Raw genomic sequence first — 27,480 nt, 5'->3', positions numbered from 1 at the left:
TGGTGTAAACTCGTCATTCATTAACTTAGTTCCAGATACAGTACAGTTTACATAGAGTCTGAAAGACTGTTTGATAGGCAACTCCTTCTACTCTACAGATAACAGGGACTGTTAAACCAGCTTAAGTCAAACACTTGGTCAACAAACAAGTTAGGTATTTTGTGTATGACAGATTAACAAAAAAGTGCATAACTATGTTTTATTCTGACAGTGTACTAATTCGGTATATATTTTCAGTTCCAGTTTATTTTAATGTATTCACATATTTTGACAATCTCCTGACAAATGACCAGAGAAGTATTATATTCAAATGTTTTATGTTTTTTTATGTTATACTTTCTGACTTCTTCCACACCCACGAGAATCATCTCATTTTTGGGTCTATAGAACTAAAACTGAATCTAATCTAAATCATATAGTTGTGAAAGGAAATTTGTTATGTCATTCAGAATATGTTGTTTATAACGCAATGTAGCCCAGAACGTAGGAAGATTTTTGAAAGAAATATGCAACACAGAAACGAATTGCAGGCTGTTCTATCAGCAAGATACAGTACGACACAAAAACAAAAATTGGACACTAAAACTATAAACGGATTTTATTATACATTCTAACATTACAATATTTCTTTATCACAATAAATATTACAATTGTGTCTTTTTCATAAGACAAGATATTAATATCTCAAAAAAATGAAATAAATAATATTTGGTAACATCTTTGGGACATAAATCTATAGGAGTAGTTCTGGTAAAGAATGGCTAATAATAAATACATAACAATCTTCACGAAATATTTCAAGCAAAAGCTTTAAAAATAACTAAAAATATAATAATAATAATATCTGAGTTTTAAAGCCATATTCATGGATATTTTATTTCTATGAAGAGTGTGATGTGTTGTTCAGTTTATAATTATTTCAAGAAAAAAGTTGAAACCTTATACCAAGACAATCCCAGCAGAGAGAAACTACTTTCAAAGAAAATACGTCGTAATGGTCGGAACACAATTTGTGGAATACTTCTACACATGGTCAGGAGCAGTTTATTGCCTACCTATTGGGAAAATCTTGCTTCTCAGAATGTTTTAGCCACCAGTGGAAATATTTATTGCACTGCTGTACAAAGATATTTATAATAAACTGATTCCTACATGATCTCTTCTCTTACAATATTTTCTTTCTTCTGATTCGTTATCGATGTAAAACTAAAAAAGCAAACAGTATCCCAAAAAAAATCGTATAGTACGCACATGGGCAAGAAACTGAAACTGCGTTTTCATTTTGCAGGGTTCCGATATAGAAAGAGTTCGTTTGAAACTGCAAATTGTTAAAGACACAAGATGTGCTTTCGGAAATGAATCTCGTTTCTGTTTGGCCTCTTCTCATTTCACCTGTTTCTGTCTACATATCTGTCTCTTCCTCTCTCCCTCTCTCTCTCTCTCTCTCTCTCTCTCTCTCTCTCTCTCTCTCTCTCTCTGACAATGTGTCTATTTCTATTTACTTATACTTCACCAGTGTGTTTTCCACTCTGTCATGTGCGTGTTTTTATTTTTGTGCTAAGCTATAAGGAAAAAAATCTAAGCTCATGCCACATTACGAATATATGGGAAATTTCTACATACAGCATACCTCGAATTGTACAAAAGATTATATATGCTGTTGGGGTGGAACAAGGCACAAGGTTGTCACACAGCTGTCTCTAGGTTGTATCACTTTACACAGTACAGCCAAAAGCAGTACAAGGGAAGGTCTATTAATTTTGCAAGATCACGACACCAAGCTTCGTAATGGTTCCGCATTAAGGCTTCTCTCATCATTCCACTGGCCACATGGTGTCTACATACATGAGTGGATTTCCTAGAGACGTCATTAATTTTCCAGGGCTCTCTTTTACATATTTCTATGACAAAGAAGCAAATGGTTAGGAATACAGTGGTCTTATAAGGAACTGCAGATAACATGACGACGGCTGAATTGCTCGTCTCGCTGTGTGCACGAGGGACGTTTGGCAGTGGCCACACAGTGGCTACGAGAAGACCAGGAGGTCCCTGGATCGCCGTTTCAATCAGTGGGCAGCCCTCGCCACAGCCCACCGACACGGTGGAGCAGAGTGGTGGGTGCTACGAACCGAACGCCTCGATGATCTCGAGGATGCTGGTGTAGGACCCGGAGACGAGGGCGGCGAGCGAGAGGACGATGATGAGCGAGTCCTTAGCGAGCAGCCAGCGGTTGGGCCAGCAGGTGGCCATCTCGATGGCCGCTGGACACAGCAGGCCCAGCGTGGAGAAGCACACGGCCCCCACCAGCGACACCACGGGCCCCAGCTCCGGTACAGCAGCCGCCACGCCCACTGCAAGCAGTAAGCAGACCAACATCTGTCACACACGCAGTCCTCCCTCTTCTCCACAACTACTCCACACATGTGTTTGCATGTATTTTACACCTCCTCTTCCTTGCTGAAAAAGACTAACGATTTTTGAACTGGTTTTCGTATGACTTCAAAAACAGTTTGTTTCGAATAAAGTGTTTCTTTCTGTAACGTAAAAAATAGTAAGTGAAAGATGTGACAAGTGAGGTAAAAGTCAGTTCATCATTGTAGGAATAAGTGATAACAAATTCAGACCAAATGAAAGACACAGTTCAAACAGTCGCACCAGAATACAGTGTACTCCCCTCTGGCAAAAGAAGGGTATGGTTGATACGACACATTCTGAGACCTCAAGGGATCACCAATTTAGTATTGGAGGAGAGTGTGGGGGGTAAAAATCGTAGAGGGAGACCGAGAGATGTAGATTCAGAAGGATGCAGGTTGCACTAGTTTTTCGGTTATGAAGAGGCTCGCACAGGATAGAGTAGTATGGAGAGCTGCATCAAACCAGCCTTCGGAATGAAGACTGCAACAGCAACAGCACTGGTGAGTTCTTCCATAAACTAAGACATATTTAATGAATTTCTTGTTTCTCAGAAACTATTAGTACCGATTTCAAGGTTCCGCCCCCCTCCCCGAGTTCATATCAAAACGGGTACATGATGTAAGATTAAAACTTATTCGACTCAAAACGTTAAAGGTTTGGGTTGGTATTCTAGGCTCATTATCCCGAAATATCAGGAATCCCTACTGTTGTTGTTGTGGTCTTCAGTCCTGAGACTGGTTTGATGCACCTCTCCATGCTACTCTATCCTGTGCAAGCTGCTTCATCTCTTAGTACCTACTGCAACCTACATCCTTCTGAATCTGCTTAGTGTATTCATCTCCTGCTCTTCCTCTACGATTTTTACCCTCCACGCTGCCCTTCAATACTAAATTGGTGATCCCTTGGTGCCTCAGAACATGTCCTACAAACCGATCCCTTCTTCTAGTCAAGTTATGCCACAAAGTTCTCTTCTCCCCAATCCTATTCAGTACTTCCTCATCAGTTATCTGATCTGCACATCTAATCTTCAGCATTCTTCTGTACCACTACATTTCGAAAGTTTCTATTCTTTTCTTGTCCAAACAATTTATCGTCCATGTTTCACTTCCATACATGGCTACACTCTCCTGATAACGACATCCTCTTGAGTAGTCCCCGCCCGGAGATCCGAATGGGGGACTACTTTACCTCCGGAATATTTTACCCAAGAGGACGCCATCATCATTTAACAGAACAGTAAAGCTGCGTGCCCTCGGGAAAAATTACAGCTGTAGTTTCCCCTTGCTTCCAGCCTTTCGCAGTACCAGCACAGCAAGGCCGTTTTGGTTAGTGTTAGAAGGCCAGATCAGTCAATCATCCAGACTGTTGCCCTGCAACTACTGAAAAGGCTGCTGCCCCTCTTCAGGAACCACACCTTTGTCTGGCCTCTCAACAGATACCCCTCCGCTGTGGTTGCACCTACGGTACGGCTATCTGTAATCCCTACTATACAGGGTGAAAAGTATTTAAACCGACAAACTGTGGGAGGCTGTTGGATATATCAAAACAAATATTTTTCCCTAATGTCATTTTTTCCTATGAGTAGTAATTAAACAGGTATAGGAAGATTTCTCTAGTGGCAAATTAATTAACCAACAAACACTTTTCCATTTTTAATGACCAAGATACAACACATTAATACAACCCAATTTCAATTACAGTAGGTTTTCAAAAATGCCTCCATTGACACGTAAACAGAGGTTACACCGTCGGATCATGTTCTGTCTCACACGGGCAAAAACCCAAGGAGTATCCTGAATTGTCCGCAGCTCATGGTTGTGCGGTAGAGTTCTCGCTTCCCGCGCCCGGGTTCCCGGGTTCGATTTCCATCGGGGTCAGGGATTTTCTCTGCCTCGTGATGACTGAGTGATGTGTGATGTCCTTAGTTTCGTTAGGTTTAAGTAGTTCTAAGTTCTAGGGGACTGATGACCATAGATGTTAAGTCCCATAGTGCTCAGAGCCATTTTTGAAGTATCCTGAATTGTTCCTGCTGCTGCTGCTACTATCCAGGCAACCAGATTCTCTTCTGATGCAACAAGTGTTGTGTAAACAAGGTCGCGCATCTCTCCCCACACAATAAAGTCCAGAGGGGAAATATCTGGGGATCGAGCAGGCCATGGTACAGGACCAGCTCTGCCAATACATGTTTCTGGGAACCGTCGGTCCAGGAATCGACTTAAACGTGCCGGCGCCCCATCATGTTGGAACCACATGCGTTGTCTTGTAGGGAGCGGGACGCCTTCCAGCAATTCTGGCAATGCTCTGGCGAGAAAATTGTAATAGTGCCTTCCATTTAATGGCCTAGGTAGCAGATACGGCCCAATTTAACAGTCCCCAACAACACCGACACACACATTCACGAAGAACCGCTCTTGATGAGCGCTAGTAACTGTGATATGTGGGTAATCCTCACTCCAAAGAAGCGAATTGTGCTTGTTGAAGACTCCATGACACCCGAACGTTGCTTCATCGGTAAAAAACACAGAGGATGGAAATGTAGGATGCATCTCACACTGTTCCAAGTACCACTGCGTAGACTGCGCTCTGGGCGGATAATCAACTGGTTCCAGGTTGTGGACACGCTGTAATTGAAATAGACGTAACAATTGCTATCGAAGGACTGTTCTTGAATTTGTTTGATTTGTCCCCATGTTAACGTGCAATTGCGCGAGTGCTGATTGAAGGATCCCGCTCCACATGCTGCAGCTTCCTCAGATTGCAGCGTTCTTACCGTGCGACGGCGTCCCTGTCTAGGTAATCTGCTCAATAACCCGGTCTCATGCAGACGTTAGTACACAGCAGCAATGGTCGTCTCATGCGGGGTACGCCGATTAGGATGTAGTACGCACCAACCATATCAGTGTACTCACTCCAGGTGCATCGCTCCATTAGTAAACAAAGACAATGCACTACTACACTGGTGGACAGCAGTTGCCTACAACTGAAGAGCGTAATACGCCCTCTAACAACTGAATATCGTAATACGGCCTCTAACAACTGAAGAGCGTAATATGACTTCCACTGGTTTAAATAATCCTCACAGGAAAAAAATGACATTAGGGAAAAATATTTGTTTTGAAGTCTCCTACACCCTCCCAGAGTTTATCGGTTTAAATACTTTTCTCCCCGTATATAATTCTAAACGGGACAAATATCAGCCTGTATTCGTAAGCAAAGAGTGCAATAATAGCTGGACAGTTACATTGGGCTGAGCGCACAGCTCCAAAGTATATAAAGGGCTATCCACCTGACCTGAAAAAGAAACTTGTGCAGACGCTTATGCTTCTATTTACTCTTCGCAGCGATGTTATCGGGCAAGGTTGTTCCGGGAATTGTCACTGCGCCTGGAACTGGTGCTGAACTCCTGATAGGTTTGCACAATCGTTAAAAAACGCTTTAAGAGATTTAATAAAGTTGCTAGTTCCCTGTCACCAAAATGGTGAAACTGAAAAAAATATTTGTTAACACATATTAAATACACTCCTGGAAATGGAAAAAAGAACACATTGACACCGGTGTGTCAGACCCACCATACTTGCTCCGGACACTGCGAGAGGGCTGTACAAGCAATGATCACACGCACGGCACAGCGGACACACCAGGAACCGAGGTGTTGGCCGTCGAATGGCGCTAGCTGCGCAGCATTTGTGCACCGCCGCCGTCAGTGTCAGCCAGTTTTCCGTGGCATACGGAGCTCCATCGCAGTCTTTAACACTGGTAGCATGCCGCGACAGCGTGGACGTGAACCGTATATGCAGTTGACGGACTTTGAGCGAGGGCGTATAGTGGGCATGCGGGAGGCCGGGTGGACGTACTGCCGATTTGCTCAACACGTGGGGCGTGAGGTCTCCACAGTACATCGATGTTTTCGCCAGTGGTCGGCGGAAGGTGCACGTGCCCGTCGACCTGGTACCGGACCGCAGCGACGCACAGATGCACGCCAAGACCGTAGGATCCTACGCAGTGCCGTAGGGGACCGCACCGCCACTTCCCAGCAAATTAGGGACACTGTTGCTCCTGGGGTATCGGCGAGGACCATTCGCTACCGTCTCCATGAAGCTGGGCTACGGTCCCGCCCACCGTTAGGCCGTCTTCCGCTCACGCCCCAACATCGTGCAGCCCGCCTCCAGTGGTGTCGCGACTGGCGTGAATGGAAGGACGAATGGAGACGTGTCGTCTTCAGCGATGAGAGTCGCTTCTGCCTTGGTGCCAATGATGGTCGTATGCGTGTTTGGCGCCGTGCAGGTGAGCGCCACAATCAGGACTGCATACGACCGAGGCACACAGGGCCAACACCCGGCATCATGGTATGGGGAGCGATCTCCTACACTGGCCGTACTCCTCTAGTGATCGTCGAGGGGACACTGAATAGTGCGCAGTACATCCAAACCGTCATCGAACCCATCGTTCTACCATTCCTAGACCGGCAAGGGAACTTGCTGTTCCAACAGGACAATGCTCTTCCGCATGTATCCCGTGCCACCCAACGTGCTCTAGAAGGTGTAAGTCAACTACCCTGGCCAGCAAGATCTCCGGATCTGTCCCCCATTGAGCATGTTTGGGACTGGATGAAGCGTCGTCTCAAGCGGTCTGCACGTCCAGCACGAACGCTGGTCCAACTGAGGCGCCAGGTGGTAATGGCATGGCAAGCCGTTCCACAGGACTACATCCAGCATCTCTACGATCGTCTCCATGGGAGAATAGCAGCCTGCATTGCTGCGAAAGGTGGATATACACTGTACTAGTGCCGACATTGTGCATGCTCTGTTGCCTGTGTCTATGTGCCTGTGGTTCTGTCAGTGTGATCATGTGATGTATCTGACCCCAGGAATGTGTCAATAAAGTTTCCCCTTCCTGGGACAATGAATTCACGGTGTTCTTATTTCAATTTCCAGGAGTGTATTTCAATGTTTTAGTTGCCACCAATGTACAAAGTTACGTTAACATATAATTGGCAAGGAATTGATTGCGCTGTAGATGCTGTCAGTGGATACAAAGACATAGGCTACAGTCAAACATTGGCTTCCAAGTAATGTTTTATTTACGGATGAAGCTGACTTGACGCAGTATGATATTTTTATGAGCCACATTTTTGGACTAATTTTCACGACTCTCCTCATCACCAGGGTTTCTCATTGATTGCGTTTAGGTGCATTGAGCGATCGTCTAATGGGGCTAGATGGAAGGAGTTATCTTCCACGACTGTTTGAGAATGTTCCCCTTTGTGGGAGAACGTGCAACAACGTAATGGAGCACCGGCATTTTGCTGATGTTGAAAGACGACAGTTAATGTGCGAATATGGTCCAAAGTGGGAGCAGGGTCTCTTCCTTGGTCTTCAACCTCACCTGACTTCAATTCTGTAGACACTTAAGCCCCGTTAGAAGGGAAGTTAAGAGGAAAGCTTACTTTACAATTACATTTCTACTAACTAGGACCATATTTCATACTGCAGTCAATGGTGGCTCTTACGTTCCCTATTGTCTCTCTCACCGTATACTTTCGGCTGTATCATTGTTAATCTATATATATAATGATTCCTTTTGATACAACGTGTACCAAAAAGAATCATCCGGTTCATAAAAGTCGTAATTCTTATGTTATTAGAGATGTAAGTGAGCAACGTACTATTGGACAGAACAAACCGTCGTGTATTACGTCCGCAGCTCATGGTCTAGTGGCTAGCATTGCTGCCTCTGGATGATGGGGTACCGGGTTCGATTCCCGGCCGAGTTGGGGATTTTTCTCTGCCCGGGGTCTGGGTGTTTGTGTTGTCCTCATTATTTCATCAACATCTTTCGTGATGGTAGGTAGACTGGATTGGATAAAAAAATTGGACTCTGTAAAAATACTGTGCGTCCACTTCAGTTCTACTAAAACTGTTTCGGGACAACAGAAAGTGTTTAATATTCTACGTTTTGCGCAGTGCGGGTCAGGAATAACTGTTAAGCGTGACTGTCGTACTAGATGTGGTGTGGATTCTCCTACAGCACAGAGCATTAAATGGTGACATGAACAATTCAGAGAGACAGATTGCTTCTGTAAAGGCAAATCACCGGGCCGTCCCCGAATGACTGACACAGACGTCGAACACATCCTCCATAGTTTCACAAAAAGTCCGCGGAAATCCGTTCGCCGTGCAACTCGACAGCTCAACATGCCCTCGATGTCCGTCTGACGTGTACTGCCGACGCAGTGTTTGAGAATGTTCCCCTTTGTCGGAGAACGTTTACACATGAAACCTTACAAAATTCAGATACTGCAAGGTCTTCGTGAACGTGACAAACAACAACGTGTGGAGTTCTGTAATTTCGATCTTCGTAAGATGGAGGGTGATAGTTTTCTTCTACGCTTAGAGTATAGTGACGAGGCGACATTCCATTTAAATGGAAAGTTGAAATGACATAATGTGAGAATATGGGGTACAGAACAACCACAGGAAGTTGAACAACATGAGGGGGGCTCTCTAAAATGAAATGCGTTTTGTCCATTTTCACAGGAAAAGGCGTATGGTCCATTTTTTTTTTTTTGCCGTGAACGTTGTTACAGGAAGAACATATCTCGATAGGCTTGAGAACTTCCTTTTCCCACAGTTGGAGACTGATTCAAATGACTTCGTTTACTAACAGAATGGGGCACCGACACTCTGGCCTCTGGAAGTGCGGGAATTTTTAAATCAAAGGATTACTGAACGGTGGACAGGTCACACTGGACCAAATGATTCATCCTAACATTTCTGGCCTCCAAGGTCACCGGACCTAACTGTATGTGATTACTTCTTGTGGGGGGTTACAAAAGAATTAATTTCGTACTTCTGGATTTCCAGAAGGGTTTTGACACTGTACCATAGAAGCAGTAGCGAAATTGCGTGCTTGTAAAATATCGTCTCAGTTACGACACTTGATTCGTGATTTCCTGTCAGAGAGGTCACAGTTCGTAATAACTGACGGAAAGTCATCGAGTAAAACAAAAGTGATTTTTGGCGCTCCCCAAGGTAGTGTTATAGGCCCTCTGCTGTCCCTTACTTATATAAACGATTTGGAAGACAATCTGAGGAATCGTATTAGGTTGTTTGCACATGGCGCTGCCGTTTATTGACTAATAAATTCATCAGGAGATCAAAACAAAGTGCAAAACGATTTATAACATATATCTGTAAGTGCGCTGCCGTTTATTGACTAATAAATTCATCAGAAGAACAAAACAAAGTGCAAAACGATTTATAACATATATCTGTAAGTGCGAAAATTTGCAATTGATCCTAAATAACGAAAAGTATGAGGTCATCCACATGACTTGTAAAAGGAAGTCGTTAAACTTGGGTTACCTGATAAATCAGTTTAATCGAAAAGCCGTCAATTCAACTAAATACCTAGGAATTACAATTGCGAACAACTTAAATTGGAAGGAACACATAGAAAATGTTGTGGGGAAGGCTAACCAAAAGACTGCGTTTTATTTGTAGGACACTTAGAAAACGTAGTAGGTCTACTAAGAAGACTGCCTACACTACGCTTGTCCGTCCTCTTTTAGAATACTACTGCGCCGTGTGCGATCCTTACCAAATAGAATTGACAGAGTACATCGAAAATGTTCAAAGAATGGCAGCACGTTCTGCATATCGCGAAATAGGGGAGAAAGTATAACTGAAATGATACAGGATTTGGGATGGACATCATTAAAACAAGGCGTTGTTTGTTGCGGCGGAATGTTCTCACGAAATTCCAATCACCAACATTCTCCTCCGAATGCGAAAGTATTTTGTTGGGCGCCGACCTACATAGGAAGAAACAATCACCATGATAAAATAAGTGAAATAGAGCTGGTACGGAAAGATATAGCTCTTCGTTTTTTTTCCGCGCGCTATACGAGATTGGAATAATAGAGAATTGTGAAGGTGGTTCGATGAACCCTTTGCGAGGCACTTGAATGTGATTTTCAGGGTATCCAGGTAGATGTAGATGTAGAACACTCTATTTACGTCCTTCACTTACCAACAACTATGAATGAACAGAGATATCACATAACAGCAGCTGTGGAAACTGTAACTCAAGACATGCTCTCGCAGTGTGTGAACAATTTGAATACTGCATTGACATATACCGTGGATCTCAAAGGGGACATAATGAGCACTTATGAAAAGGTATGAATAAAATACTTTTTGAGATTCCCGTTCACCAAAAAACAAAATTCATTGTATATTTTTGTTCGTTTCCGAAATATATATGTGCCAAATCTGATGATCCTTTGATATATATGAGAAATTTGCGCTAATGGGGCCGACTTCTAAGATTAACAGATGACATACACCGACCATGCAAAAAGTTCCGACCCTATAAGCGACTTCAGCTGGTCGCAACATCTCTAAATTAAGTACTGAGTACGCTCTCCAGAATGCTCTGAACGAGACGAAAGCGTGTGCAATGTTTATCGCCCTCATTTTGCTCCCGAACAAAACCAACGACGCCTGAACGCCTGCCGGAGATTTCTGGAAAAAAAAAATATCATCCCGGTGCCAAGACTTGGTGTTATCAATGCAAACCTACCACATTCGAGCCAATGTGAAGCGCGAGCTGAACGACATTTTTGTTGTTGTGGTGGTCTTCAATCCTGAGACTGGTTTGATGCAGCTCTCCATGCTACTCTATCCTGTGCGAGCTTCTTCATCTCCCAGTATCTACTGCAACCTACATCCTTCTGAATCTGCTTAGTGTATTCATTTCTTGGTCTCTCTCTACGATTCTTACCCTCCACGCTGCCCGCCAATGCTAAATTTGTGATCCCTTGATGCCTCAGAACATGACCTACAAACCGATCCCTTCTTCTGTCAAGTTGTGCCACAAACGTCTCTTCTCCCCAGTCCTATTCAATACCTCCTCATTAGTTATGTGATCTACCCACCTAATCTTCAGCATTCTTCTGTAGCACCACATTTCAAAAGCTTCTATTCTCTTCTTGTCCAAACTATTTATCGTCCATGTTTCACTTCCATACATGGCTACATTCCATACAAATACTTTCAGAAACGACTACCTGGCACATAAATCTATACTCGATGTTAACAAATTTCTCTTCTTCAGAAACGCTTTCCTTGCCATTGGCAGTCTACATTTTATATCCTCTCTACTTCGATCATCATCAGTTATTTTGCTCCCCAAATAGCAAAACTCCTTTACTACTTTGAGTGTCTCATTTCCTAATCTAATTCCCTCAGCATCACCCGACTTAATTCGAGTACATTCCATTATCCTCGTTTCGCATTTGTTGGTGTTTATCTTATATCATTCTTTCAAGACACTATCCATTCCATTCAACTGCTCTTCCAAGTCCTTTGCTGTCTCCAACAGAATTATAATGTCATCGGCGAACCTCAAAGTTTTTGATTTTTCTCCATGGATTTTAATTCCTACTCCGAATTTTTCTTTTGTTTACTGCTTGCTCGATATACAGATTGAATAACATCGGGGAGAGGCTACAACCCTGTCTCACTGCTTCCCTTTCATCCCCATCGACTCTTATAACTGCCATCTGATTTCTGTACAAATTGTAAATAGCCTTTCGCTTTCTGTGTTTTACGCCTGCCACCTTTAGAATTTAAAAGAGAGTATTCCAGTCAACACTGTCAAAAGCTTTCTCTAACTGTACAAATGCTAGAAACGTAGGTTTGCCTGAACAACATTAAAAAGACGTATTTTTACAGATGGTTTCATATTGTTGTCTGAGCGTTCTGTTCGTTGTACTCAAGTGGGTAGAGACTGTGTAAAATTTCTAAAAATTAAAACCACTGTCTTAACTTTTTTTCTAAAGTTTCTGTTACCCAGTCTCGAAACTTTTTGGACTGACAGGGATAGCCCTCATGGTCGAATGGGATATGTGACACCTCCGTTGGCAGCGACAAAATAGTTTTCGTTTACTTTCGCAATTTTATATCAAGTTTGCTTCTTCATTTTTCTTGTCAGGAACACTTTATCGTCAGTTAGGAGCTGAATTGAGGAATTTTATCTCTTACGCCGTCTCATTTTCAGTTGTTTTAAAATAAATTAAAACAGAAGAGGTAGATGCAATTTGTCTCTTCCTGGTAGATGTTGAACTGAGAGGAAGGACAGTGAGGTGTGCTCATGTATTCTGTTACAGTTTAACTCAACAAGTAGGGAGTCTCAAAACCCATTGACGTTGGTTGCGTTAATTAATATTCTGCTCAGTTCTCTGATGTGTTTATTTAATCTCCCACAGTAGGTGTTATAATAAATTATTATTGTTTTTCCGGTTTAATCTTACCGCTAATAAGGAGTATTTTTCATCAGATGGGTTTCTCTTCTGTTAATAAACTATCTTTTTCCGTAATTGTTTTGCCTTTTTAGTTGACGTTAATGTTAATACGAAAGAAGCAGAAAGAGAATTATGCAAAGCAGAATGAAAATATTTTTCTACCAGTCCCCTTGAAGATGATACGTGAATCATCAGCTTGCTTACGATAAAATTTGCGTTGATAAAGAAAATTTTGCTAGAAGTTGGTGTCTATACTTACTTTACCATCTACTGATATTAAACTGTTTACGTGGCACTGTAATATTCAAAATGGTTCAAATGGCTCTGAGCACTGTGGGACTTAACACCTGAGGTCATCACTCCCCTAGACCATAGAACTACTTAATCCTAACAAACCTAAGGACATCACACACATCCATGCCCGAGGCAGGATTCGAACCTGCGACCGTAGCGGTCACGCGGTTCCAGACTGAAGAGCCTAGAACCGCTCGGTCACACCGGCCTGCTTGTAATATTCACCACAATTTTAATATCCCCACCAACGGCCGGTTTCGACATCGCCTTAGCGGCGCTGCATTTGACACTACCTGGGACACTGTAACGAAGCAGGGTTGCCCACTGCTATCGTGTTTTGGTTTTACACTCCTTCAGTAACTTAGTTAAGCAATTAATTTTAATTTTTTTTTCATTTCATTACTCAGATTCCGACTACAGATTCTATGGTCTTCAGCCTCATAGCACAGAATTCAGAAATAGTTTAAATAAAATCTCTTATTTCAGTACATTCTAATGTCTATTCTGAAAGTAATGAGCTAATTAGTTTTATTGGAAATTCATCCTGTTAAAAGTTATGAACAATTACGTATATTGTGCAATACATATTAAGAAAAATTTGAGTGAACTAATAGATCAAATTCAGCTATAAGACTGCATCCAAAAGAAAGCCTAAATTTCACTGATTCCAAGAAAGTGTTTAAATTAACCTAAAGTCTATTAGTTAAATAGATATTAAGACTTGAAATCTGTAGCCTGTATGACTTTCAGTGCCAATTGTGACCAAACTACTGAATAATTCCGAGATCTGTTATGGTACTTTTGCTGCCTATATTTTTCTACGTAAAATGACTCCAGTTTCAACTTTGTAAGTGCGTTAATAAAGAATTAAGTAAATTTGAATAGTTAAAAATTATTGTTCAAGAGAGCTGCCATGGTTATAAGTCGGGAATTCCCACTGCGGATGCGTATGTTAGTTCTGCGTATTTAAATTGATACAGCTCACTCGTGTTATTTAAGTAATAAAACCCAATAGTTAACTTCAAAATCAATTAGAAAGGATCATTTTAACCCTGGGAAACTATAAACTGCAATATATTGACAGAAATAGTCAAATATTCAAGCACTCGTCTATATAAGGTCCGAGCTGGTGCAGTTCTCGGTTAGTTCTCGGCTAGATTCTCATGGAGCAAAAGTGCGGCAAGTCGGTGCCGGAATGTGATGTGATAATACTTGAAACAGAAGTTTAACTTTTCCGGTCGGTACCAAAAATGTGTAATTGTATTCGGCTTTGAACATTTAACGCGTGTTGTGAACATTGTTAAAGACTGAAAGTTTTTGACCTGCCTAAAGTGATGATTATTAAGTTTAAGAGGCCTGGTCACATGAACATTGCATGTGTGAGTCATAACAAATAAATCGCACTGTGCTTGTCATGTGTTCAACAATGAATACGGTCTTGACTTTTGATTTTGGAAAACATAATCTAGGATCCTGGCTTCTTAATTGCAGTGTGATTTAGGTGAGACGGACGCAGCTAACGAGAAGGCAGTATTGAATAAGCAAAGCAAGGTAGGCCAGGAACACTGCACACTAATACAAGGATTCAGCCCGGCACGTTACAACATGTGTGTGATACTACAGGGCCAGCCTGTCAGCCATGATTATGTTAGTACAGTCTGTTGCATGATCTGCTATCGATTAAAGGGTTCTGGCTATTGGATTTCAACCCTGGATTGTACCTGGACTTCTTTGTTCTGTTCAGTCTTCTATTCTCAATGAACTAAGCTTTGTTTATGGATTACGCACTCCAATCGGTGGGCGGACAGAGGAACTGTGAGTGCTCAGCTGCCGAAGCAGAGCCCAGCTGTCAGGACGCCACCTTGCGGACCTGCCAGCAGGTACCCACACTCACCTGTGAGCAGGACGACACAGACGCGGAGAGTGTACTCGAAGCGGTTCCAGCGCTTCTGCGACACGCGGTCGCCCACCATCTTCAGCACGATCTCCGTGGCCACGTGGAACTGCAGCGGGTACGTGAACATGATGGCCAGCCCGATCAGGATCTTCACCGCCTGGCCCAGTCTGCAACACGCCACTCGTTTCAGAACGCGCCAGCAGCGTCGTCGGGATCGTCACACAATGCTATTGGAATGAGATTTTCACTCTGCAGCGGAGTGCGCGCTGATTTCAAACTTCCTGGCAGATTAAAACTGTGTGCCGGATCGAGACTCGAACACGGAACCTTTGCCCTTCGCGGGCAAGTGCTCAACCAACTGAGCTATCCAAGCGCGACTCACGCCCCGTCCCTCTTTCAGGAGCCGGCCGGTGTGGCCGTACGGTTCTAGGCGCTTCAGTCCGGAACCGCGTGACCGCTACGGTCGCAGGTTCGAATCCTGCCTCGGGCATTAATGTGTGTGATGTCCTTAGGTTAGTTAGGTTTAAGTAGTTCTAAGTTCTAGGGGACTGATGACCGCAGATGTTAAGTCCCATAGTCCTCAGAGCCATTTGAACCATTTGAACCTCTTTCAGGAGTGCTAGTTCTGCAAGTTTCGAAGAAGAGCTTCTGTTAATATTGGAAGGTAGGAGACGGATACTGGCAGAAGTAAAGCTGTGAGTACCGGGCGTGAGTCGTGCTTGGGTAGCTCAGTTGGCAGAGCACTGGCCCGCTAAAGGCAAAGGTCCCGAGTTCGAGTCTCGGTCCGGCACACAGTTTTAATCTGCGAGGAAGTTTCAATGCTATTGGAATCTACTGGTTACGTTCTCCTGGCTGTTGCGGTAAATGCGTGACCTCATGTCCGCCACAGAGAAGGAAGATGGAAAGAACTGTATTAGAGGCAAGTAAATAGTAGCATTTGTCACCCCATGCTACCATGATTACAGCTATGCTCGTCGTAACATGGACTCTACGAGACAATGAAAGTATTTGCGTTTTTAAACTAAGTCTTCCGAAAACATAATGTATTTCTCTTTTCTATTCTTTACTCCAACACGTTTCGACACTTACGTATCACATTCGTGGTTGGTTTTATATTTTATGTCAAAAAACTATGACATCTGCTAAGCTGAAACTACATTTAGAAAAAGATTAAGGAAAAACGTGTGATAGCATTTTCAGAATCTACATCTACACTCCTGGAAATGGAAAGAAAGAACATATTGACACCGGTGTGTCAGACTCACCATACTTGCTCCGGACACTGCGAGAGGGCTGTACAAGCAATGATCACATGCACGGCACAGCGGACACACCAGGAACCGCGGTGTTGGCCGTCGAATGGCGCTAGCTGCGCAGCATTTGTGCACCGCCGCCGTCAGTGTCAACCAGTTTGCCGTGGCATACGGAGCTCCATCGCAGTCTTTAACACTGATAGCATGCCGCGACAGCGTGGACGTGAACCGTATGTGCAGTTGACGGACTTTGAGCGAGGGCGTATAGTGGGCATGCGGGAGGCCGGGTGGACGTACCGCGTGAGGTCTCCACAGTACATCGATGTTGTCGCCAGTGGTCGGCAGAAGGTGCACGTGCCCGTCGACCTGGGACCGGACCGCAGCGACGCACAGATGCACGCCAAGACCGTAGGATCCTACGCAATGCCGTAGGGGACCGCACCGCCACTTCCCAGCAAATTAGGGACACTGTTGCTCCTGGGGTATCGGCGAGGACCATTCGCAACCGTCTCCATGAAGCTGGGCTACGGTCCCGAACACCGTTAGGCCGTCCTCCGCTCACGCCCCAACATCGTGCAGCCCGCCTCCAGTGGTGTCGCGACAGGCGTGAATGGAGGGACGAATGGAGAGTGTGTTCAGCGATGAGAGTCGCTTATGCCTTGGTGCCAATGATGGTCGTATGCGTGTTTGGCGCCGTGCAGGTGAGCACCACAATCAGGACTGCATACGACCGAGGCACACAGGGCCAACACCCGGCATCATGGTGTGGAGAGCGATCTCCTACACTGGCCGTACACCTCTGGTGATCGTCGAGGGGACACTGAATAGTGCGCGGTACATCCAAACCGTCATCGAACCCATCGTTCTACCATTCCTAGACCGGCAAGGGAACTTGCTGTTCCAACAGGACAATGCACGTCCGCATGTATCCCGTGCCACCCAACGTGCTCTAGAAGGTGTAAGCCAACTACCCTGGCCAGCAAGATCTCCGGATCTGTCCCCCATTGAGCATGTTTGGGACTGGAGGAAGCGTCGTCTCACGCCGTATGCACGTTCAGCACGAACGCTGGTCCAACTGAGGCGCCAGGTGGAAATGGCATGGCAAGCCGTTCCACAGGACTACATCCAGCATCTCTACGATCGTCTCCATGGGAGAATAGCAGCCTGCATTGCTGCGAAAGGTGGATATACACTGTACTAGTGCCGACATTGTGCATGCTCTGTTGCCTGTGTCTATGTGCCTGGGGATCTGTCAGTATGATCATGTGATGTATCTGACCCCAGGAATGTGTCAATAAAGTTTCCCCTTCCTGGGACAATGAATTCACGGTGTTCTTATTTCAATTTCCAGGAGTGTACATCCATACTCCGCAAGCCACCTGACGGTGTGTGGCGGAGGATACCTTGAGTACTTCTATCGGTTATCCCTTCCATCCAGTCTCGTACTGTTCGTGGTAAGAAGGATTGTCGGTATGTCTCTGTGTGGGCTCTAATCTCTCTGATTTTATCCTCATGGTCTCTTCGCGAGATATACGTAGGAGGGAGCAATATACTACTTGACTCCTCGGTGAAGGTATGTTCTCGAAACTTCAACAAAAGCCCGTACCGAGCTACTGAGCGTCTCTCCTGCAGAGTCTTCCACTGGAGTTTATCTATCATCTCCGTAACGCTTTCGCGATTACTAAATGATCCTGTAACGAAGCGCGCTGCTCTTCTTTGGATCTTCTCTATCTCTTCTATCAACCCTATCTGGTACGGATCCCACACTGCTGAGCAGTATTCAAGCAGTGGGCGAACAAGCGTACTGTAACCTACTTCCTTTGTTTTCGGATTGCATTTCATTAGGTTTCTTCAAATGAATCTCAGTCTGGCATCTGCCCATCTGCTTTACCGACGATCAACTTTATATGATGATTCCATTTTAAATCACTCCTAAAGCGTACTCCCAGATAATTTATGGAATTAACTACTTCCAGTTGCTGACCTGCTATTTTGTAGCTAAATGATAAGGGATCTATCTTTCTATGTATTCGCAGCACATTACACTTGTCTACATTGAGATTCAATTGCCATTCCGTGCACCATGCGTCAATTCGCTGCAGATCCTCCTGCATTTCAGTACAATTTTCCATTGTTGCAACCTCTCGATACACCACAGCATCATTCGCAAAAAGCCTCAGTGAACTTTCGATGCCATCCACAAGGTCATTTTGTGTATTGTGAACAGCAAAGGTCCTATGACATTCCCCTGCTGCACACCTGAAATCACTCTTACTTCGGAAGACTTCTCTCCATTGAGAATGACATGCTGCTTTCTGTTATCTAGGAACTCTTCAATAGAATCACACAATTGGTCTGATCGTCTATATGCTCTTACTTTGTTCATTAAACGACTGTGGGGAACTGTATCGAACGCCTTGCGGAAGTCAAGAAAACGGCATCTCCCTGGGAACCCGTGTCTATGGCCCTCTGAGTCTCGTGAACGAATAGCGCGAGGAGGGTTTCACACGATCGTCTTTTTCGAAACCCATGCTGATTCCTACAGAGTAGAATTTATGAAACTGAAGGTGACTAGTCGAAAAACTGGACATGTTAAAATTCTTAGACCTAAAATAGGAAACCAATCACGAAATTCGTATAATATTTTCTACAGAAATGAAACAAGACTCACTAATGGTGCTGCATAGCTCTCGAAACAAGTTTAGGTAATGAACAGAAAAAAAATACGTAGTGCTTTGCAGAGGCGAATTTTTTTTTAAAGAAATTAATTTAATTCGCAAACACAGTGGAAAATAAACGTCAACAGCTGCTTTGAGCTACACCAAGATGGACTGGGGACCCAGCATGACTCTTGGCCACCCAACTGAATAATTCACAGGAAGGTCGGAAGAAAACAAAAAAAAGTAGCATGTGACACAGTAGGCCTCTGAGTTACTGTGAGGAGCTAATGTACACAACAATAGGCGTGGCAACAAGAAAGCTTATCAACTCAGATTTTCAAATCTGGGATTCATTACTCAACCTTTTCAGTTCTGTCGGAAGCTTACAGAAAATAAAAGCCACAGAATAGTGCAGGTCTTTCCATAGAGACGTAAATGAAATGTTGTCAAAATGCGAATTGTTTTTCTATCTAGTGTGCACTGAGTGAATGTGACAGGACCTTTTTGACTGTATAACATTTTTAACCACAAACGTCGCGAGAGAGTATGTATTCACGGAATACCGAAATCATTGAACAAGGGCACTTCACCAAATTCTTTGAACTGACAACACAGGCCGTTTTGACTTTACTGTTTTGGAGTAAGAATATTGTTTGTCAGTGTACATAGTTACTCCAACTATGGTGCCATGGGACATAGCAGAGTGAAAGTATAGAAACCAAACAAGATTCCGCCTTTGGTTAATAAACAGAGTTGTCCCAACAATATGATGTTACGGTATATAATAGAGTGAAAATAAAACACGCACCGCAAATATTGCAGAAATGGAAAGTGTGGTTTTCACAGAATAAATTGGTAGTCAGGACCTCGTATTGTAAGCCAATGAATAGAGTGTACTAATACGTAGAAAGCGTATTTTTTGTGTAAATATACTTTTTAAATGATACAATGCCTATTGACATTAACGAACTAAAAGTAGAGTAAATTAGAGTTCGTTGCGAGTCGTTTATGAGAGACCATATTCTAAAAAGTTTCCACACCAATAATCGTTTGTGCCATTCAACCCGAGCAGTTGCTAGGTACGATGCTGTCATGTTTGCTGTGTGCGTGTACGTTCTTTAGTTGCACTGCGATTTGCTAGTCAGTTAGTGTGTAGCTGAGCAAGCAGTAGGTCGTGAATAGACGATGGGATTTACCAATGCAAAAAGCCGACATGCTCATGGTGTATCAAGAACGCAGTTCGTTATTGTACAGTGCATGCGGCAAGATATGCCAATAAACGTCAACTATCTCTGCGAGTATTTAACAATCTCTTCAACCAGTTACGTGAAAGTAGTAGTGTAACAAGTAGACAGAATGGAACGAGCTATGACGGAAGAGTGCGAAATTAGTGTTCTTGCTGCTGTTGCAGCTGATCCGCGTATTAGCTCCCGCGCAATTGCACGAGGGAGTGGCATGAGTCAGACCAGTGTCCTGCGCATTTTCCATCGACATAGGTTCCATCCCCAACACACGTCTCTGCATCAAGAGCAACATGGAAACGATTGTGAGAATCATATTAACTTCTGTACATGGGTATTAACACAGAATACTCCAGATGTATCATGTGTCTTGTTTATTGATGAAGCCAGGTTTACCAATTATGGCCAGGTAAACCACCGAAACATGACTACTGATCCGTTGACAATTCCCGTTGGCTTCGTCAGGAGAACATCAGCATCCGTGGAGTGTAAACGAATAGTGTGGGATAGGGAACCCTCAACTCGTAGGACCGTCTTTCATAGACGGAACACTGAAAGCGATCGAGTATCGCAGCCACTTAACAGACCATATTCCACGGACGCTAAAAGACGTTCCTCTGCAGACTAGAAGAATGACGGCTGCCCATAGTGGACGGAGTACTACAGCATGTTTTCACGAATTATTTACAAATCGTTGGATTCGACATAGACGTGCTGTACTTTGGCCGGCCCGTACCCCGGATTTGAGGCCTGTAGACTTTTCCTATGGAGAAAACAGAAAGACGCAATCTGTAAGGACATAGTAACTACACTCGATTATGTGCGACGACGTATTACGTATTGAGGCCTGCTCAGACATCTCCGCTGAATTGTTAGCCTATGAGCAGTAGTCTTTGCGTATCAGATTGAAAGCATGTATTTTCGCTGCCGATGGTCATTCTGAACACAATCTGTAATGCTCAGTTGTCACGTTACTGATCAGAATCCACATAATTAATGTACACATTTGTTGTTGTTTAGTATGGGTTATCCCAGGTATTGTACAACTGTGCATACGGACTATCAGATCAATTGTGTGATTGGATTGAGGAGTTCCTAGATAACAGAAAGCAGCATGTCATTCTCAATGGAGAGAAGTCTTCCGAAGTAAGAGTGATTTCAGGTGTGCCGCAGGGGAGTGTCATAGGACCGTTGCTATTCACAATATACATAAATGACCTGGTGGATGACATCGGAAGTTCACTGAGGCTTTTTGCAGATGATGCTGTGGTGTATCGAGAGGTTGCAACAATGGAAAATTGTACTGAAATGCAGGAGGATCTGCAGCGAATTGACGCATGGTGCACGGAATGGCAATTGAATCTCAATGTAGCGAAGTGTAATGTGATGCGAATACATAGAAAGATAGGTCCCTTATCATTTAGCTACAAAATAGCAGGTCAGCAACTGGAAGCAGTTAATTCCATAAATTATCTGGGAGTACGCATTAGGAGTGATTTAAAATGGAATGATCATATAAAGTTGATCGTCGGTAAAGCAGATGCCAGACTGAGATTCATTGGAAGAATCCTAAGGAAATGCAATCCGACAACAAAGGAAGTAGGTTACAGTACGCTTGTTCGCCCAATGCTTGAATACTGCTCAGCAGTGTGGGATCCGCACCAGGTAGGGTTGATAGAAGAGATAGAGAAGATCCAACGGAGAGCAGCGCGCTTCGTTACAGGATCATTTAGTAATTGCGAAAGCGTTACGGAGATGATAGATAAACTCCAGTGGAAGACTCTGCAGGAGAGACGCTCAGTAGCTCGGTACGGGCTTTTGTTGAAGTTTCGAGAACATACCTTCACCGAAGAGTCAAGCAGTATATTGCTCCCTCCTACGTATATCTCGCGAAGAGACCATGAGGATAAAATCAGAGAGATTAGAGCCCACACAGAAGCATACCGACAATCCTTCTTTCCACGTACAATACGAGACTGGAATAGAAGGGAGAACCGATAGAGGTACTCAGGGTACCCTCCGCCACACACCGTCAGGTGGCTTGCGGAGTACGGATGTAGATGTAGATGTAGATGTCGGTGTGGGAACCTTTCCAAATACGGTTTCTCATACACGCCTGTCACTAAAATCCTGCAACAAACACCTCTGATACTTAAATTTACCCTACTTTTAGTCTATTAATGTCAATAGACGTAGTGCCCTTCAAAAAAGTATGTTTGCACAAGAAATACACTTTCTAAGTATTATTATAATCTGTTGATTGGCTATCAATACGAGTCCCTGACTATCAATCCATACAGTGCAAACCGCACATCAATAGCACTTTCTAAGTCTTAAGTGATTCACCCCGCATAAACTAAACAAGCTACCACAGTCGGTGGAAGATATTCTAATAGAGAATATAGCAGTTTTGAGTTTCCGCACAAGATTATAAATGTAGTATTACCAAGAGGGCTTTTCATCTATCTTTAGTTCTAAGTACTCTCCAAATTTACTTACTATTTAATCATATAGAGGCAATAAAATTTCGTTTCTACATGAGCCCCTTGTCAGAAACTACATACGCTTTGTTTTATTGCAATTGAGCGTCATTCATTTTTTCTGTAAGTCATGTGTTAAGGGGGCACTTTGATGAAATTGACCAAAAATGTCAACTTCCGATTTATTTTTTTATTTGTTAGTACATATCACGGACAATAGGTCTCCAAAGTTTCAACGTTGAAATCGCATCCGAGGTGCCTGAAAATTACTTGAAAGTGTGACGCGGCCTCCCTGCCACGCCCACGTTTTGAAGCAGCACTTCAATACCAGCTCAGTGAACAACGATTCTGTGTGTTACTTTCAACCAAACGTGCGCGGGATACATCTAGAAGGCTGTCAATCCCACTTACAGGTTTCTGGCATATCCTGCGCTTCTCAAAAAGTGTGTTCATCGCAAAACCCAAAATCCAAATGAGTCTCTAAATTTATTCATATGCAAACGATGCCCTAAAAACATATTTGCATCTGCTACAGCTGTCAGAATTGCAACTTATGATGCAGTTATTGTATTTAATGATGGAAACGTCGGGAGAATGAAGGTATTAGAAAGAGTGGGCTTCAAGATAGAAAATTTTAATCAAGACATATTGAGAAAAATAGATCTACAGCGCATCTCTGCAGCTGAAAAGTCAGTTGAAGACCTGGTAAAGGAAAGTAGAGAGAAAACAAGAAACCAGAAGAGAAGCCTTGAAGGGAAACATGGCCCAGAGTACAAATGTGGTTCCTTCTGAAGAAGTGACATAAGGAAATAGTTAGGTTGAACTTTAAATTGCGTTTCCTGAAAAGTTCGATTTTTAAAGTTTATGTACCTTTTTCTCAGATTCTATGAATGCTATAATTATGAAATTTTGTACACATATTTCTGTAAATCTAGTAAACGTTGTCTCGAGAGCAAATTTTGAAATGCTGATTGCAAGCTCAGATATGGGGCAAAGTGCTTGGATTTTGCACGAATTTAAAATTTTACTTGTGCAATTATAATAAAAAATTATGAAAATTCTCCTATTTGACATATTCCAAAAACCTCTTGAGAGAAGCTTACAACATATAAAGAGATGAAGCAGAGAAATGTTCGTAGAAATCTCTTGAATACTTTCTGAGAAAAAGGAACACACATTATTTTTTGAAAATAAAACTTCAGATTTCATTTTAAAAAGTTGAATGTATATAATCAAAGGATATTATATGTAAATGTGTTACTTTCATGTAAATCGTGGTACAAAATGTCATTGCCATATCTCCAAAACTGTGGATTTGGTTAATTTTTAAATAGTGCGGGTTTTTCATCAACGTCCCCCTCTTAATGTTATCTATTGCCCTATAAACTACGTCATTTGTATTACACTCGATTATTGAGGTTTTGTAACACGTGTCATTTTAGTAATACATAATATACATATATTAAGAAAGGCAAAGGGCGTATAACAGGTATCTATGGCAACCCAACTTAGCAGCATCCCAACTTAGCAGCACACCAGTTCAGACTAAACAATACAGCTAAATAATACGTCTGCATGAGGCGAAGATATACTAACGGCTCTTGGGGGAGGTTGAGGGTGACGCTGCCTAAGGTAAATTCACCGTAGGCGAGGTAGCCGAAGAAGCCGATGAAGGCGTACAGCAAGATGACGATGGTCATGGCGATGGTGAGGACGCCTCGGCAGCCCAGGAAGTGCTGTGGGTGTTTCATCGTGTTCTCCACCGGCATCACCTGCAACCCCACCAGAGCGCTGTCAGTCTCTTCGTCGTGAGCTGAAGGGCCGAGAACAGCAGCAAGCCCTGACTCTCACAATACAATAACTCAACCTTAGTGACGGTGAAGTTTCGTTTGAATATTTGGGAGAAGCTGTCACCATCAGGCAAACGAAGTTCACACATATTAATTTTCTAAAGTTATATTCCCTGTTATTTGACCGCGGCTGTTTGTTAAACTTTATAAATGGGTCCTTCGGAGAACCCCATCACTCACGATACTTTGTTAACTCCATTAAATTGTTAGTAATACAACACATTTCGAACTATGACCTCACCATCAAGCAAAAATTTGACAATAAAAAAAAACTTCTAAAATGAATACACATAGGTCATAATGTAGTAATTTTCTATCTTCGTTTTTGTTTCCAAAAATTATACATTTTTTGCAGAATTTGTTGCAACATGTGGCGTTTTTCCAAATATATTTACTTGTTCTTAAAATCTGGCAGAAGCCAAAACAAGATTTATAACTCTTCTAGATTAAGAATAATACTACGTCAATCTTCACTGTGATACACTCTTTGAAATACTGAAGTTATCATAGATGGACAGATGGAATACACGAAGCATCAGCTTATCTACAGTTTGCACGGCGCCCAAATTACAGATCTAATAATAAAAAGTGACATGAGAGACAATTAGTAAGTTGAGAAAAGTGTGTGACATTGTTGTAGCCTGTCTGCAAGTGCATAAAACAAATATAAAAAAACACAGACGAATTTGAAAATAGAGTTAAAGTTGAGGGAAAAATAACGAAAATTTTGTTGACGAGATTATAGTGCATCCACAGGTGACAAAAGACTTAGAAGAGCAGTTCAACGGAATGTAAAGTAGCTTCATAAGTATTTACAAAATGAACATCAATAAAAATAAAAGAAAGATAATGAAGCACAACCGAATTAAATCAATTGATGCAAACGGATTTTTTTTTTGGGAGGCCAAGCTCCGAATACAGTAAGCACGTTGAAATTGCAACAGTTATGCAGAGAAGAGGAGGCTTACACTGAATAGAGTACCCCAGAGGCTGCACCAGACCAGACTTTAGGCCGAAGCCTGCAACAACAACAACAGAAAACCTTAATCTATGTTTAAACATATAACTGAAATAAACAGGCACACGACATTTTATTTTAATTTTAGTCTGTGGAGCTTCAGCTCATTTTTAAACTTGTGCTCTTTAACTGTCACTACCATGAACTCACTAGCTAGGTAAAAAAGTGATTCTATTGGTGCATACGTTGTCCAAATGTGTGGTAAAGTCAAGTAAATTCGTGAATGGTGTGAACGCCATTGCTCTTTCAGATACTGAATACTCATGAGCGACTCGTTTCGTAAATGAGCAAGTACATCGTGAACCTATTCGTAGCTGGATAACTAGGTATCTACAGGAAAGATTATCGTGTACGTTTGCGACGAGTAGGTATGAAGTCCTCTTCCTGGCACGGTTTTAATTGCCTTCTACACGAAATCACTTACAGCGAATAATGGAACTTTCCTCTTCTGAGGTCTAGCTGCAATTGAAGGTAGCGTTGCAACGACCTTTTTTGTTGATAGAACATTAAAACAACAGTGAATGATAGAGTGGAAGTGTCTTTAGCGACATAAATAATATTAAACGCGTAAATAGATGCTACTGCCGCATATTATTCGACTACGTAGTTGGTGGTAGGTCACTGGAAGCAGTTGTTATCGTCAGGTACCCAGGAGAAACTGTCCAGACTGATACGACACTACCGCTTAAATTTAGCTATGTAGAAGACAGAGGGCAGACTCAGATTTACTGGAAGCATCATAAAACAAGTAAAGCTCTCCTGAACCACAATATAAACACCGCAGAGCTTCTCTAGGCACGATCCTACTGTCCTCTTCCAGCGTTTAAAATGTACTCTCTGAACTGCGGACCTATTCGACATTTTTCGCATTAACAAATGACTGCTGAAGCTATAATGAGCTATACAGGGCTGATAAAATCCTGTAGATGACTGGTGATTGAAACCTAGACATCTGGATGTCTAGTCTGTCAGTTACCTACTCAGCCACCACCTCATAAGAAAGAGTACTTGGAAAAGCACCAGTCGATAAATTCCCCAGTGTTAGTCTTAAGCTCTTACCAAGTTATGATAATGGAGTATACAGAGACTATCTAAAGAAGATGTGCAACCTGCAGCACGGATTCATTTAGCCAGCTTGAGAGTGATAAAAACATTGAATGAATTTCAAGAAAAGGCAGCACAAGAGGAGGGGCCATGGAGAGATATACTCACAAATTTAGGAGGGTCCACTTTCGGAAAGAGTCAAGACACGAACTACTTGCTCCAGCATATTAGGTAATGTAACGCCCGAAAGACAGAAAACCCCAATTAACAAACTTTGTGGAAACTTAAAATAGGGAAGTGAGTCATCTTTACAGTGATGGCAACTATTGACGATAAAATCTACACCGGTAATATTTTGATTAACACCTATATCATTCAAATACTGAGAATAGCATACAAAAAGGGGACATAACAGGAAAGGATTACCATAGATTCTTTATCAAACATCTACAGAATAAATTCAAAACCATACGAACGAAGGTTAAATCCAAGAAAGTACTTCAGTCAAAGATAACATTTGCCATGGAAGAGAGTTGTAGCCGCATCGAAAAGGAAATTCAATGCGACTACAATGCAACTCGGATATGGAAATGTTCAGTCAGTTAGTTGCTCTTGAGTCGATCTAGAGTAGAGATTAGATTAGATTAGATTAGTTTTTCGTTCCATAGATTCATGCTGAGGACATCCTCGTGGATGTGGAACATGTCAATTTTTTTAAGCTGAAGTAACAAAAATAATAGTATGAGTATATACAATACATCATTTGTTTCTATTAAAAAATTCGTCAATGGAGTAGAAGGAGTTGGCCACTAGTAAGTCTTTCAGGCTCGCTTTAAACTGATCTTTATTTGTAACTAAATTTTTTTATATTTGCTGGAAAATTATTGAAGATGAGTGTTCCTGAGTAGTGGACCCCTTTTTGAACTAAAGTAAGTGCTTTTAAGTCCTCGTGCAGATCATTTTTGTTCCTGGTATAGTATGTATGAACTGAGCTGTTTGTTGGAAAAAGAGATACTACCTTT

General features: G+C 42.6%; 1 protein-coding gene across 1 annotated transcript in view; it reads right to left on the bottom strand.

The window, feature by feature from the left end:
* Positions 1-226: 226 nt before the first annotated feature.
* The window catches only part of LOC126354749 (proton-coupled amino acid transporter-like protein pathetic), a 219,729-nt gene continuing 192,475 nt past the window's right edge, over positions 227-27,480 (bottom strand). Inside the window, exons 8-10 of the mRNA XM_050004627.1 lie at positions 24,143-24,318; positions 14,910-15,079; positions 227-2,351 (exon numbers count right to left, since the gene is read on the bottom strand). Of these exons, the coding sequence (XP_049860584.1) occupies positions 2,122-2,351; positions 14,910-15,079; positions 24,143-24,318 (576 nt within the window). The 3' untranslated portion in view covers positions 227-2,121. The remainder of the gene's footprint in view (positions 2,352-14,909; positions 15,080-24,142; positions 24,319-27,480) is intronic.

Source organism: Schistocerca gregaria, chromosome 3 (assembly GCF_023897955.1).
Source record: "Schistocerca gregaria isolate iqSchGreg1 chromosome 3, iqSchGreg1.2, whole genome shotgun sequence".
Taxonomy (NCBI): domain Eukaryota; kingdom Metazoa; phylum Arthropoda; class Insecta; order Orthoptera; family Acrididae; genus Schistocerca; species Schistocerca gregaria.
Note: the sequence above shows the minus strand (reverse complement) of the source record. Positions and strands in the feature narration are given on the sequence as shown.